Source organism: Hylobates moloch, unplaced genomic scaffold (genome assembly GCF_009828535.3).
Source record: "Hylobates moloch isolate HMO894 unplaced genomic scaffold, HMol_V3 SCAFFOLD_8, whole genome shotgun sequence".
Lineage (NCBI taxonomy): Eukaryota > Metazoa > Chordata > Mammalia > Primates > Hylobatidae > Hylobates > Hylobates moloch.
In genome coordinates, this window is record NW_026652283.1 from 83116169 (window position 1) to 83128529 (window position 12361).

Below are 12361 nucleotides of genomic sequence, written 5' to 3' on the forward strand. Positions count from 1 at the left end.
GAACAGTGCTGCAATAAACATACGTGTGCATGTGTCTTTATAGTAGAATGATTTGTCTATTTTGGCTTTTGTTGCCATTGTTTTTGGTGTTTTAGTCATGAAGTCTTTGCCCATGCCTATGTCCTGAATGGTATTGCCTAGGTTTTCTTCCAGGGTTTTTATGGTTTTAGCTCTTATATTTATGTCTTTAATCCATCTTGAGTTAATTTTTGTATAAAGTGTAAGGAAGGGGTCCAGTTTTAGTTTTCTGCATATGGCTAGCCAGTTTTCCCAACACCATTTATTAAATAGGGAATATTTACTCCATTGCTTGTTTTTGTCAGATTTGTCAAAGATCAGATGGTTGTAGATGTGTGGCATTACTTCTGAGGCCTCTATTCTGTTCCATTGGTCTATATATCTGTTTTGGTACCAAGTACCATGCTGTTTTGATTACTGTAGTCTTGTAGTATAGTTTGAATGCAGGTGGCATGATGCCTCCAGCTTTGTTCTTTTTGCTTAGGATTGTCTTGGCTATAGAGGCTCTTTTTTGGTTCCATATGAAATTTAAAGTAGGTTTTTCTAACTCTGTGAAGAAAGTCAGTGGTAGCTTGATGGGGATAGCATTGAATCTATAAATTACTTTGGGCAGTATGGCCTTTTTCACAATATTGATTCTTCCTATCCATGAGCATCGAATGTTTTTCCATTTGTTTGTGTCCTTTTTTATTTCCTTGAACAGTGGTTTGTCGTTCTCCTTGAAGAGGTCATTCACATCCCTTGTAAGTTGTATTCCTAGGTATTTTATTCTCTTTGTAGCAATTGTGAATGGGAGTTCACTCATGATTTGGCTCTCTGTTTGTCTATTATTGGTGTACAGGAATGCTTGTGATTTTTGCACATTGATTTTGTATCCTGAGACTTTGCTGAAATTGGCTTAAGGAGATTTTGGGCTGAGACAATGGGGTTTTCTAAATGGACAATAATGTCATCTGCAAACAGAGGCAATTTGACTTCCTCAGTTCCGAATCGAATACCCTTTATTTCTTTCTCTTGCCTGATTGTCCTGGCCAGAACTTCCAATACTATGTTGAATAAGAGGGGTGAGAGAGGGCATCCTTGTCTTGTGCCAGTTTTCAAAGGGAATGCTTCCAGTTTTTGCCCATTCAGTATGATATTGGCTGTGGGTTTGTCATAAATAGCTCTTATTATTTTGAGACATTCCATCAATTCCTAGTTTATTGAGAGTTTTTAGCATGAAGGGGTGTTGAATTTTACTGAAGGCCTTTTCTGCATCTATTGAGATAATCATGTGGTTTTGTCATTGGTTCTGTTTATGTGATGGATTACGTTTATTGATTTGTATATGTTGAACCAGCCTTGCATCCCAGGAATGAAGCTGACTTAATCATGATGGATAAGCTTTTTGATGTGCTGCTGGATTCGGTTTGCCAGTATTTTATTGAGGATTTTTGCATTGATATTCATCAGAGATATTGACTGAAATTTTCTTTTTTTGTTGTGTCTCTGCCAGGTTTTGGTATCAGAATGATGCTGGCCTCATAAAATGAGTTAGGGAGAATTCGCTCTTCTTCTATTGATGGGAATCGTTTCAGAAGGAATGGTACCAGCTCTCTTTGTACCTCTGATAGAATTCGACTGTGAATCCGTCTGGTCCTGGGCTTTTTTTGGTTGGTAGACTGTTAATTACTTCCTCAATTTCAGAATTTGTTATTTGTCCATTCAGGAATTCGACTTCTTCCTGGTTCAGTGTTGGGAGGGTGTATGAGCCCAGGAATTTATCCATTTCTTCTAGATTTTCTAGTTTATTTGTGTAGAGGTGTTTACAGTATTCTCTGATGGTAGTTTTGTATTTCTGTGGGATCAGTGGTGGTCTCCCCTTTATCATTTTTTATTGTGTCTATTTGATTCTTCTCTCTTTTTTTCTGTATTAGTCTGGCTAGCAGTCTATTCTGTTGATCTTTTCAAAAAACCAGCAGCTGGATTCATTGATTTTTTTGAAGGGTTTTTCATGTCTCTTTGTTCATTGAAGACCTGCAGTTCAGTCCTGTCAATTCATGTAAGCCTATGTGATCTCAGAGAGCTGAAACTTGGGAGCTTGGATTTGCCAGCCGTATACTGAACTGGTGGAATTCATGGGATGTAAACTTCACTTTTGTCCCTCACTATCTCTTTAAACTGAATTAGAGGCTGAAGTTCATCTATACTTGAATCCCTGAATGAAAATTCCGGTAGTCCCATGGCTTTCGTCATTATGCTTAGGTACAAAAAATCCCAGGATCATTTGAGGTCACAAAAGAACAATTTGAATTCAAAAATTAAAAAGCTGATCCCCATATAATAATCAAAACTCCATTTGATTTGACACTGAAATCTTCCCCACTTTCCCAGCTCACCCAGCTGGCTGAGGGATAACCACTTGTGGGAGAGAGGAGTGGGGCACAACCCTGTCTGTCTTTCTCTCTGTCCTGCATTTTGACCCCTGCCCAGTTTGCTAAGCATGGATTCTCACCCTCTCACTGTGTGGGAGCTGGGAAGGAAAAAAGTGTTGGTGTTAGGAAAGTTCTTGTTTGACTGGTCCTGTCATAAGATGATGTCGCCCTTTCTGGGGCTGGTGGATGTTTACAACTTAATCATTTCTCTCATGGGCTGCTTTGGTAGGGTCATTGGCGTCGTTCCTCGAAATATTCAACGTAACTCCTGTGAGTTTTTAAAAAATGGATTTTCCCTGGCTTTCAACCTCCCATCATCCTGTCGTTTTGGCAGGCCACTGCGTACACATATGCTATTGGGGTCCACTGGGCAGGATTGGAAATCCCCCAGTCAGCTCTCTGGGATCTGGCCCATGTAAAGAATTCTACGTTCGTAGCCAAAATCATCTCTAGCAGTATAGATCCCTCCCAAAGTAATGGCAGTTCTCCTCCACCCCAACCCCAGTGCAGCTGGCTGGCCTGTTCCTTGTCTCCAGATTTCCTGCGTGTGAGTCAGATGCTGATGCGTGGTGCTTCTTAACTCTGGTGACTCCTACTGAGCTCTCAGGTGGTGCCACTGGCATCACTCTCACCAGCCTTAAGGTGAGAAGCAGGCACCCCTGAATACCAGTAGTCCTCTACAAAGAACTTTTCAAATACCTCCTTAATTTCATCAATCAATCCAATCCCTTTGTCCCCCTTACAAGTGAGGGGGTCTCAAGAGTTGTGAAATCTGTTTTTACAATTCCTTTGGAAATTACCTTATAGTCTACTTTGGGATACAGTATCTAAGGGATCCTACTGCCTCAATAAAAACTTCCAATATATCTTGGTGCATAATGTTAGTGTTTTGCATTAGTGAGAAACATTTGACTAATATACAATTGAACCGTATTTTGCTTGCTTTGTACTGCATCCAGGCTCAAGGAAAAACTAACCTGGGGACTTAAGTGGCTTGACCACCTCACACCCCAAGTTTTCCCCCGACAACCCGTTCTCTCTCCTCCTCTCCTCATGGCTGAGGAGAGCCAAGTCCTGTGGATTATCAGGAGTCAGGAAACTTCTTCTGTAAAGGATAAAAAAGTAAATATTTTAGGATTTGTGGGCTATACAGTCTCTGTTGCAACTATTCAACTCTCATAGTAGTGCAAAAGCAGTCACAGACGATGCATAAAAAAATAAGCCTGGCTGTGTTCCAGTGACACTCTATTTACAAAACAGGCAGTGGGCCAGGTTTGTCCTGCAGGTCCTTGTCCAAGCCCTGGATTAAGTCAGAGACTAGCAAAAGAATGGTGACCCTAACTACACTGGGGATTTACCTGGCAAGAAGTGGACGAAAACCTCAGTGAAGTTTTTTACAGTGCATAGGCTAGAAAGGACCAGAAACTGCTTTGTTCAGGAGATATGAAGCCTTTAGAATTTTAGCTCTGGAATCTGGAGAACGTCTCAGGAACTCAAGCTGGAAAGGGACCATCTTCTGAAATAGCAGATTATGATGCTGAACAAAAGGAAGAGGAGTAAAGCAGCAAGGGAAGAAAACAGAGAGGCACATTCAAGGGCATCTGTCATTGCCCAATGTCACAGTAGGCATCACTAGAGCAGGCATCTGTGGGTCACTTTTGTGCCACTGCGCCTTCCAACAAACTGACCCACCTGCCTGGATGCTACTCTCACTCCCACCCTCTGCTTCATGAAAAACTTTTCTAACACTAATTCAAATGCATAGCAAATGCTTTATCTCTCAAGCCTTAACCAAGCATGCACAACTGTCTTCCAACATCCAGCATCTACATCTTGTTGCCCCAGGAATGTTCTCCAAAGCTGGGAAGGCCTCCTGCCCTAGCAAGGCCAGCGGGAAGTGCTGGGGATTAACATTCCCCAGGAGCAATCCTCAGCCAATGACTGACAGGAGTGGATTATAAATACTCCAACTCCCTCACCCCTCAAATCAGGAGAAGTGTGTTGTACTGTCTCCCAGAGTTCCCTAGTGGCTTTAACTCCAGTCACCCCCTGTGAAAAATGGCTGGATAATGTACCTTTGTTTGCATCTTCTCCTCCCTCCCTATTTTACTTCCTCACTTCCCTACTGGAGTTTCCTGCACTTTGCAAATAAACTTTTTGCTCTCATATCCTTGCTCAGGGTCTGTGCCTGGAGGAACCCCATCTAAGCAGAAAGACACCTTCTCTGTGCACCTTTCTTCAATGTCTCCATCCTACTCTCTGCAGCAGTGCCCTTCAGGCACCCCTCATGTTTCATTACAGCCACAGGAATCAGGTGGGTCTCTTCCACTGAACGGTGAGTGAGAGTTCTAGAAACGGATCTCGTTCATTTTGCATCACCAGCATTTTCCCTATTGTGCAGTATTCAGGGCATGTGTTTGAGGGCTACAGGGTGCTGGATGCATAGGTAGAGGAGGGGTCAAGAGGCAGGTTTGAAGGATCTAGTGCTGCACCACTACCAATGTGGCCATTTAAATTTAAATCCAAAGTAGTTTAAATTGAATAAAATTTAAAAATTCAGTGCCTTAGCCACCTAAGCCACATTTCAAGTGCTCAAGTGCTCAATAGCTGCATGTGGCTGGTGGCGATCATATTGGACAGTGCAGATACAGAACATTTCGCTCAGTGTATTTCTATAGTTCTTGAACAGAGCTGGGCTGGGGAACAAAGCAGCACACACCAATTCATGATTTGGTTATGTGAAGTTTGAGTGAGTCAAAAAGCTCCTAAAAGCTTTCAAGGGTAAGAGGAGTATGGTATGAACAAGCATCTCTATCCTGCACTTGTGGTTACCTAAGGGCAGATGCAACTTCATAATGCAAGAGAGAACCAGTGATGTATAGTTCAGTTTTTAAATGATTGTTTTATTTACATTTTGGCTGAACCACAAAAAAGAGAAGAATTTCAAAGTGTCCTAGCCAAATTGAGATTCGTGTTGCGTGGTTTAGAGTGTTCCAGAGTTCACATCCTGTCTCGGCCATGCAGAGCTCTCAGATAGGCATGACAGTGACAAAAGGCCAGGCCACTCACCAGAGGGTGAGGATGGATGGAATCATGGCCAAGAGAATGCATTCCCTTTCTCCAAGCATTGGATTGGGAAGTAAACAATGTCTTCTGGTCTTCACATGGAACTTTCATCTGGGTTGAATTCAAGCATTGGTAATTCCTTTATAAGGCATGGTCATGAACTCTGGCAGTGGAGGACAAGAGCAGTGTCCAATTCAGTCTGATGGTGAGCCCCCTGCAGGCAGCATCCAAGGTGAGATTGAATTGGACATCCCCAGGGAGCTCACTGTCAGCCTGAATTGGACACCTGTGGGTGTGCCCTTGTTTGTTTCCTCAGAACTTAGCTAAGAACATGGTGGATGCTCAGCAAATGTTTGATGAATGGTAAATGAGCAAATGAATGAACAAAACCTGAGTACTCCTTAGTGAACAGTGGGAACCATGCCTGGCCTCACGACCAGTGGAGGTAATGCTGTGGGCTTGTCCACCACTCCTCTCCTACTTTTTTTTTTTAATCATTTATTTTGTAAACTTAGAGCCTCCAGCTGCTAACATTTTAGCAAGATTAGAGTCTACTTGGGCCACAGAGGGGCCTTAGAGATGATTTAATCCAACTTTTTTATTATATGGATGACGAAATTGGGGCCAAAAGAGGCCAAATAATTTGCGCCAGGTCACAGGATTAATTCATGGCAGGAGGCTTCTAATCTCCTTATGGCTGGTATGCCTCCTTATGGCTACTTCTGAACATCTACATAGCAGCCTAGCCTTTTATTTTTTATATCATTCTAAGGTTGTATTTATTTTTTGAATGAGCAGTATGTCCCCATGATTGAAAATCCAGAAGGCACAAAAAGTTATGCTTCTTTTCCTGTTCTCCAGCCACCCCATATTGGTACTGGTTTCTTTTGTATCCTTAGAGAGATGGTCTATACACCTAAGTACAGAGTAAAACTTGTGTGTGTGTGTGTGTGTGTGTGTGTGTGTTTAAGCATATGATACACTCTGCTTTGCCCTTTTATTTATTTATTTATTTTTTATTTTTTACAACGTCTTGCTGTTGTCACTCAGGCTGAAGTGCAGTGGCGCCATCTCAGCTTACTGCAACCTTGCCTCCCAGGTTCAAGTGATTCTCCTGCCTCAGCCTCCTGAGTAGCTGGGATTACAGGTACCTGCCACCACACCCGGCTAATTTTTGTACTTTAGTAAAGACAGGGTTTTGCCATGTTGGCCAGGATGGTCTCTATCTCCTGACCTCATCATCCACCCGCCTCCGCCTCCCAAAGTGCTGGGATTACAGGCGTGAGCCACCATGCCCAGCCTTGCCCTTTGATTTTTGCACTCAGCCATATATCACTCCTAGTGCTTTAATTCATCCTTCATGCTATCTCTTGGTCAAATTCTCCTGAGTGCTCCTGGAACCTCTCTTACCAGCTGCTGATCTTTCCTTGCCTCCAAACTTGCACTCACCTCCTAACTTCCCTTCTGTATCGTTCTGAGGCCTCCACTCCATGCTCTATGTGTTACTAGATGTATCTTCCTACATTGTTTTTCTCCCCTGCTCTCAACCCTTCCATAGCTCCCCTTGTGTGAAATTCATGGCCCACCCTCCCCTGTCCATGCTACCCTCCTGTCCACAAATGTGCATACCCTCCTCTCTCCCCTTTGGATGGGGCATTCCCTTGGGTTAAAGCTGCCTTCTCCCAAATCCTCTCCCTTTCTAAATCCTGCCTTTCTTTCAGAAAACTGCTCAAAAGCTACTTCCTCCATGAAATCTTCCTCCCCTCAGGTTCCCGCAAGAGGTCGTTTTTCCCTTCCTGGCCCAGGCATAGCATTGAGTGTCTACCTCTTTGCACCAGAGTTGTTCGTTTCCATCTTCTACCCCTACTAGACTAAAGGTTTCATAGGGGCAGGGATTGTGCTTTTCTTACACATTTTTGCATCTTTCACTTAACCTGAAGCAGTGTTTGTGCACCCTGTCCGGATCACCTAACAGACAGCTGTTGGATGGACAGCTGGCAAGGCTCACACTGCACAGTCATATGATCTCTACCGAGAGGCATAAGTTAATCAGAAGCTTAGAACTTACTTCTCCTAGAAGCCATAACTAAGCAGAACCAAAGGGAATGGAGACCTGGGCCATTCCTACTTTTTTGGGGGGGATACTTTTACATCATAAGTTGCATGTTTTCTTCCTTAGGATGTAGCTCACACAAAGTCATACTCATCTTTGTATCTACCATAGCTTCTAGGGCAGGGTATTAAATACAGGCACTCAAGAAAAGCTCAACTAAATAAAAATGATGGAGTAGAAAGACCCACTAAACCAACTGGTTTACAATGAACTGACATATAGATGCTGTCCTGGGTGGTGATTTTTCTTGGCAGAGCCTAGATCACAAGGGTATTTTACATTTCCTTCTGACACTAAAATCTGCAATTTTACGGATGGCTCTGGAATGTCCAGACATTTTAGTTAGAGCAGTTGTTCTAAAAGCGTGGTTCCAGGACCAGCATCATCAGCATCACCTGAAAACTTGCTGGTGATGCTAAGCACATTCTTGTGTCTCATTCTAGATCTGCTGAATCAGGAACTCTTGGGTGGGGCCCAGCCATCCACGTTTTCACACAACTTCCAGGTGCTTCTGAAGACAAGTTTGAGAGCCACTGAGCTGCAGGTGCCGAGAGTCCCTGCAAGCCCAACACCTCCCCACTCCATACCCGGGCTACTTCATATGTAAAGGAGGCCCCTGGCCTCCTCTGCAATGTAAGATTGGCATTAAGAGGACAGTGCACACTTCTCAGGGCTCTGTGAATCACCCATGGGAAATTTTGTCATTCAGTGTGAACAGGAAATCAACAAACTATGAAGAATATTTAGAACAGGAATGGCATGCCATTATGTTGCTTAAGATTATTTATTCACACTGAAAAAACAAGCCTTTCATTAAGCAGGGAAAGAACTAGGCACATTAGAAAATAAAATAGGTAACTTATCGTATTGTGTGAAAATGTTTTATTTATATCAATAGCTGGCTGAAGTTAACGCATAAAATATAAAAAGTTTTACCTTTTTGTAGCGGCATATAGTAACTATCTAACATTCAGGTGCATTAAAATGTAGGTAACTCTTCAGAGAAGCAAAGCTCTGCTTTTTAGGGTTGATGATGAGTACACCGCCCAGCCCCTGGCCTGTGGTAATGACCTTAGGGTACATGCATCTACTGCTACTGCTGTGTGTATATTTCAGTGACTTCAAGAGCTTCAGTGTTGCACTGGAAGTTTGAAGGACTGTTCGAGAGGTGAGTGTGGAAGGCTTAATGTGTTTGCTTCATCTGCTTGGTCCTTCCTCTTTAGGCAATTTTCTGCATCTGACCTAGAACACAATAGAGAGTTCCGGCTCTGCTGTGGATGGAGAGACAGAGCTGGTTCTTTCCAGCTTCTCACTAGGAAGGAATGGGAAGTATCTGCCCAGGTGCATGAGCATGTGCCTGTGGAAGAAGTGGCGCAGGTACTTCCGGAACCTCTCTCCAACAAAGGCGTAGATCACCGGGTTCACGCAGCAGTGGGAGTAGGCGATCACCTCTGTCACCGACATGACCAGGTCCAGATGCTTGCTCCGCTCACAGTCATTTCCAAAAAAGATGGATCGATAGGAAGAGAGAAGGATAGCCACATTGTAGGGTGTCCAGAAAATGAAAAACACCGCCATGATGACAAAAATGAGATGGATGGCCTTGTACTTTTTTTTACTGGGGCACCTCAGCAGCGTTTTGATGATTCCTGTGTAGCAGATGGCCATAACGAGCAGAGGGAGAACGAGACAGAAGGTGGTCATTCTCAGAGTGTGGAAATGCCTCCAGCTATATACTGTATCCTCTGGGTAAACAGCACTACAAAAAGTCTCTTCAACCAACTCTTCAATCTCATTGAAGATAAATTCAGGAAGAGCTGCTAGCACTGCCAGGCCCCAGGTGACGATGCTGGTGATGACACCAAAAGTGACAGTTCGGGCTCGAAGTGCAAACACAGCATGGACAATGGCCAGGTACCTGTCGATCGTCAGCAGGATTATGAAAAAGATCTCACTGTACAAGCCTGTGTAATAAAACCCTGAGAGGAGCTTACACATGCCATGGCCGAAAACCCAGTTATGCCCCCTGATATAGTGGATCCAGAATGGAAGGGTGAAGAGGAAGAGCAGGTCCGAAATAGCCAGGTTGAGCAGGTAGATGTTGGTCATAATTCGGAGCCTCCTGTATTTTATGAGGATCATCACCACCACCACGTTGCCCAAGAGGCCCACAATGAACACCAGGGAGTACAGCGGGGGCACGAACTGGGCCATCAGCGCTCTGGTATCGGCTTTTTCACAGAGTAGGCCCATGTCATCATAGTAGAATGTGGTACCAAAGGTCTCAACCGCATCTAGTGAGGTTGTCATTTCACTTCTCCCTGTGATAGAAGAAGAAAAATACAATCCCACAATTAAGCATAATCACCCTTTGTAAAACACACCAGTTGCTTTATTCATGTACTCAACAAAGATGCCACATGTGATAGCAGCCTAGGGATTCTTTAACATGAATTTCAAAAGGCATATCAGAAGTGCCAGGAGAGGGGTTCAGGAAGGAAAGAGCTGAAGCTTTCAAAGTCAGCATGACCCGGGATGGGAAAAGGAACAGAAATGTTGTGGGGTGGTGGTGAAGAATGGGGATACTATTTCTGAAAGCATTTCAAGGAAGAAACACAAAACAGGAAAAAGCAGGCTGGACAATGATGACAATATAATAATCATTATTATTACTATTGTCTCATGACATTTTGCATTTTATGTTTTACAGTTTATATATACTTTAAAAATCCTTATCCATTTAAAAGCAAAATATGTATAATAATAATAACAATGATTATTACAATTTCAAGTCACTATGCTTCTCCAGGGCCCATAATGATGTGCCATTCATTATAGTTAATGGGGAAATTGAACCTTGGAGAAATTTAGTAATTTGTCCAAAATCCTCTAACAAGTAAATATAAAATTTGGGCTAGATCTTTAGTCTCTATCCATGTCCATTTCTCCTGTCACTAGATTCAAATGCAGTGATTTTTAAATTTAACTTTTGAAAAATTTGCTATGGACTTGAGGAACCTGGTTTGTGTGCTCTTAACAGCATTCTTATTCCAAATGGCATAATCCAATCCACAGCAAAAAAAAAAAATACACCTTTTTTCTGTTACACATGTACAATCACAGTAATTAACTATTACAATAATTACAATTATAAGCAGCATTGGTTTAGGTTACTTTCCTTTTCCTGCTCCTGGTGATGCTGAGTTAGGCTGGTAATGTGCCAAAAGCAAACCCCTGGGAGCTTCTCCTTCACAAAAGGGTAAGCAGGAGGGGTCAGTCAATGGGATTTCTTACTGGACTCGGTATTTCTTAGGCCAGGAGCCCTAAGGCTAGTGCCTGCTTTTCTTGAGATTATAGACTTCGGTGGAAAAGGAGGAAAATAGAAAACAGATAAGGCAGGAGTGGTAGAAGGACAGTTAAGCCATGCACTGGTTCCTCAGAAGGCATCCAACTGACTTTCTCCTTCCTAGCAGGAAGGGACAAGGGTGAAGATGTGAATATACAGGCTGATGGGCGTTTCTCAAGGTAAATCTGAGAATGCTTAATAACTGGGGCCAATGCGGGGAATTGTTTTTGCTTCTTAATAGAATAATTGATCGAATACTGAGGCCCCACATGTTGGGGTTCTGTGTGGTCAAAGTCAGTGAGAATAGAGATGGAAATGGACCAGTCCTAGCGCCTCCCAGCTGCATGCCTTGGACAAGCCCTTAACACAGAGCCTCCTCTACTTATATCCAAAGTGAAGACCATTGGGTCACTTGGGGTTGTCATGAGGATAAATGAGAGTGTATGTGAGTTCACATTTGAAACCAGAAAAAGCTGTAAAACTGGTAGGAAGCAGGAATGAAAGAAGGACAATTAGAAGCCGTTTCAAATGAAATTAGGAAAAATAGGGTCCCTCGGGTGGACCTCGTTGATCTCTTTTCATGGGTCTGTCCAGGTACATCTCCCACTGATCAATGGCACGTTCCAGGCTTTTGAGGAGGAAAATGGACTTGAGGAACAAATGGTTTGTGTGTGCTCCTATCAGCATTCTTATTCATAATAGCATAATCCAATCCATAGCAGCTGAGAAAAAAAATACACATTTTGTCAGTTACACATGTACAATCACAGAGAGTGTCCTTCTATACTTCGGCATCTAAAGCAAGAAAAGAACAGAACTGCTTATTCTGGAGAACAAAGGTATAGTAGCCTGTATTCACTGTTAATTATTTGTATTTATTTTCCTTTTCTCCAATAGTGATTTAAAAACAGGTCAAACTTTAAAAAAAGTACTTAAGTTTTGCTCAATTTGAGGTTAGTGTCTTTAATTCATGTGTTATTTCTATAAAATCAACATGATCAGGATGATAAACCATAGAACCTTTTGGTTTGGGTTTCAGGGCTGCCTATGAGCTTTTAGCACTAAAGTTCAAAGCTCAAGAAAGCATGCAGGTCCTCCAGAGTCAGCAGCCAAGTCTTTGATTACTAGCTGCATGGGATCAGAGATAGAAAATCTCATATGGGCAGGGGACCTTGGCTCATGCCTGTAATCCCAGTACTTTGGGAGGCCCAGGTGGGAGGCTTGCCTGAGCCCAGGAATTCAAGACCAGCCTGGACTATATAGTGAGACCCTCTCTCTACAAAAAAATAAGAAATTAGCCAGGCATGGTGGCACATACCTGTGATCCCAGCTACTTGGGGGGCTGAGGTGGGAGAATCCCTTGAGCCTAGGAGGTTGAGGCTGCAGTGAACTGTGATCACGCCA

General features: G+C 43.0%; 1 protein-coding gene across 2 annotated transcripts; it reads right to left on the reverse strand.

Annotated features, from left to right (window-relative positions):
• Positions 1 to 8853: 8853 nt before the first annotated feature.
• CCR3 (C-C motif chemokine receptor 3) lies at positions 8854 to 10672 on the reverse strand. 2 transcript variants are annotated; one of them, XM_032161806.1, is made up of 2 exons: positions 10630 to 10672; positions 8854 to 9932 (listed from the first exon to the last, which is right to left on the reverse strand). In XM_032161806.1, the coding sequence occupies exons 1-2, from the start codon at positions 10670 to 10672 to the stop codon at positions 8854 to 8856; spliced, it is 1122 nt and encodes a 373-aa protein (XP_032017697.1). The 2 variants fall into 2 exon arrangements, with proteins under 2 accessions (XP_032017697.1, XP_032017696.1); XM_032161805.1 differs by having other exon boundaries at positions 10621 to 10672.
• Positions 10673 to 12361: the final 1689 nt, after the last annotated feature.

What these genes read in the sequence shown, in the direction of transcription:
- CCR3 (XM_032161805.1), bottom strand. Translation starts at nt 10,672, where the DNA reads ATGCCATTTGGAATAAGAATGCTGTTAAGAGCACACAAACCAGGTTCC. An exon ending in ACACAAACCAGGTTCCTCAA is followed by an intron (nt 9,933 to 10,620) that starts GTCCATAGCAAA and finishes CTTCTATCACAG; the next exon opens with GGAGAAGTGAAATGACAACC.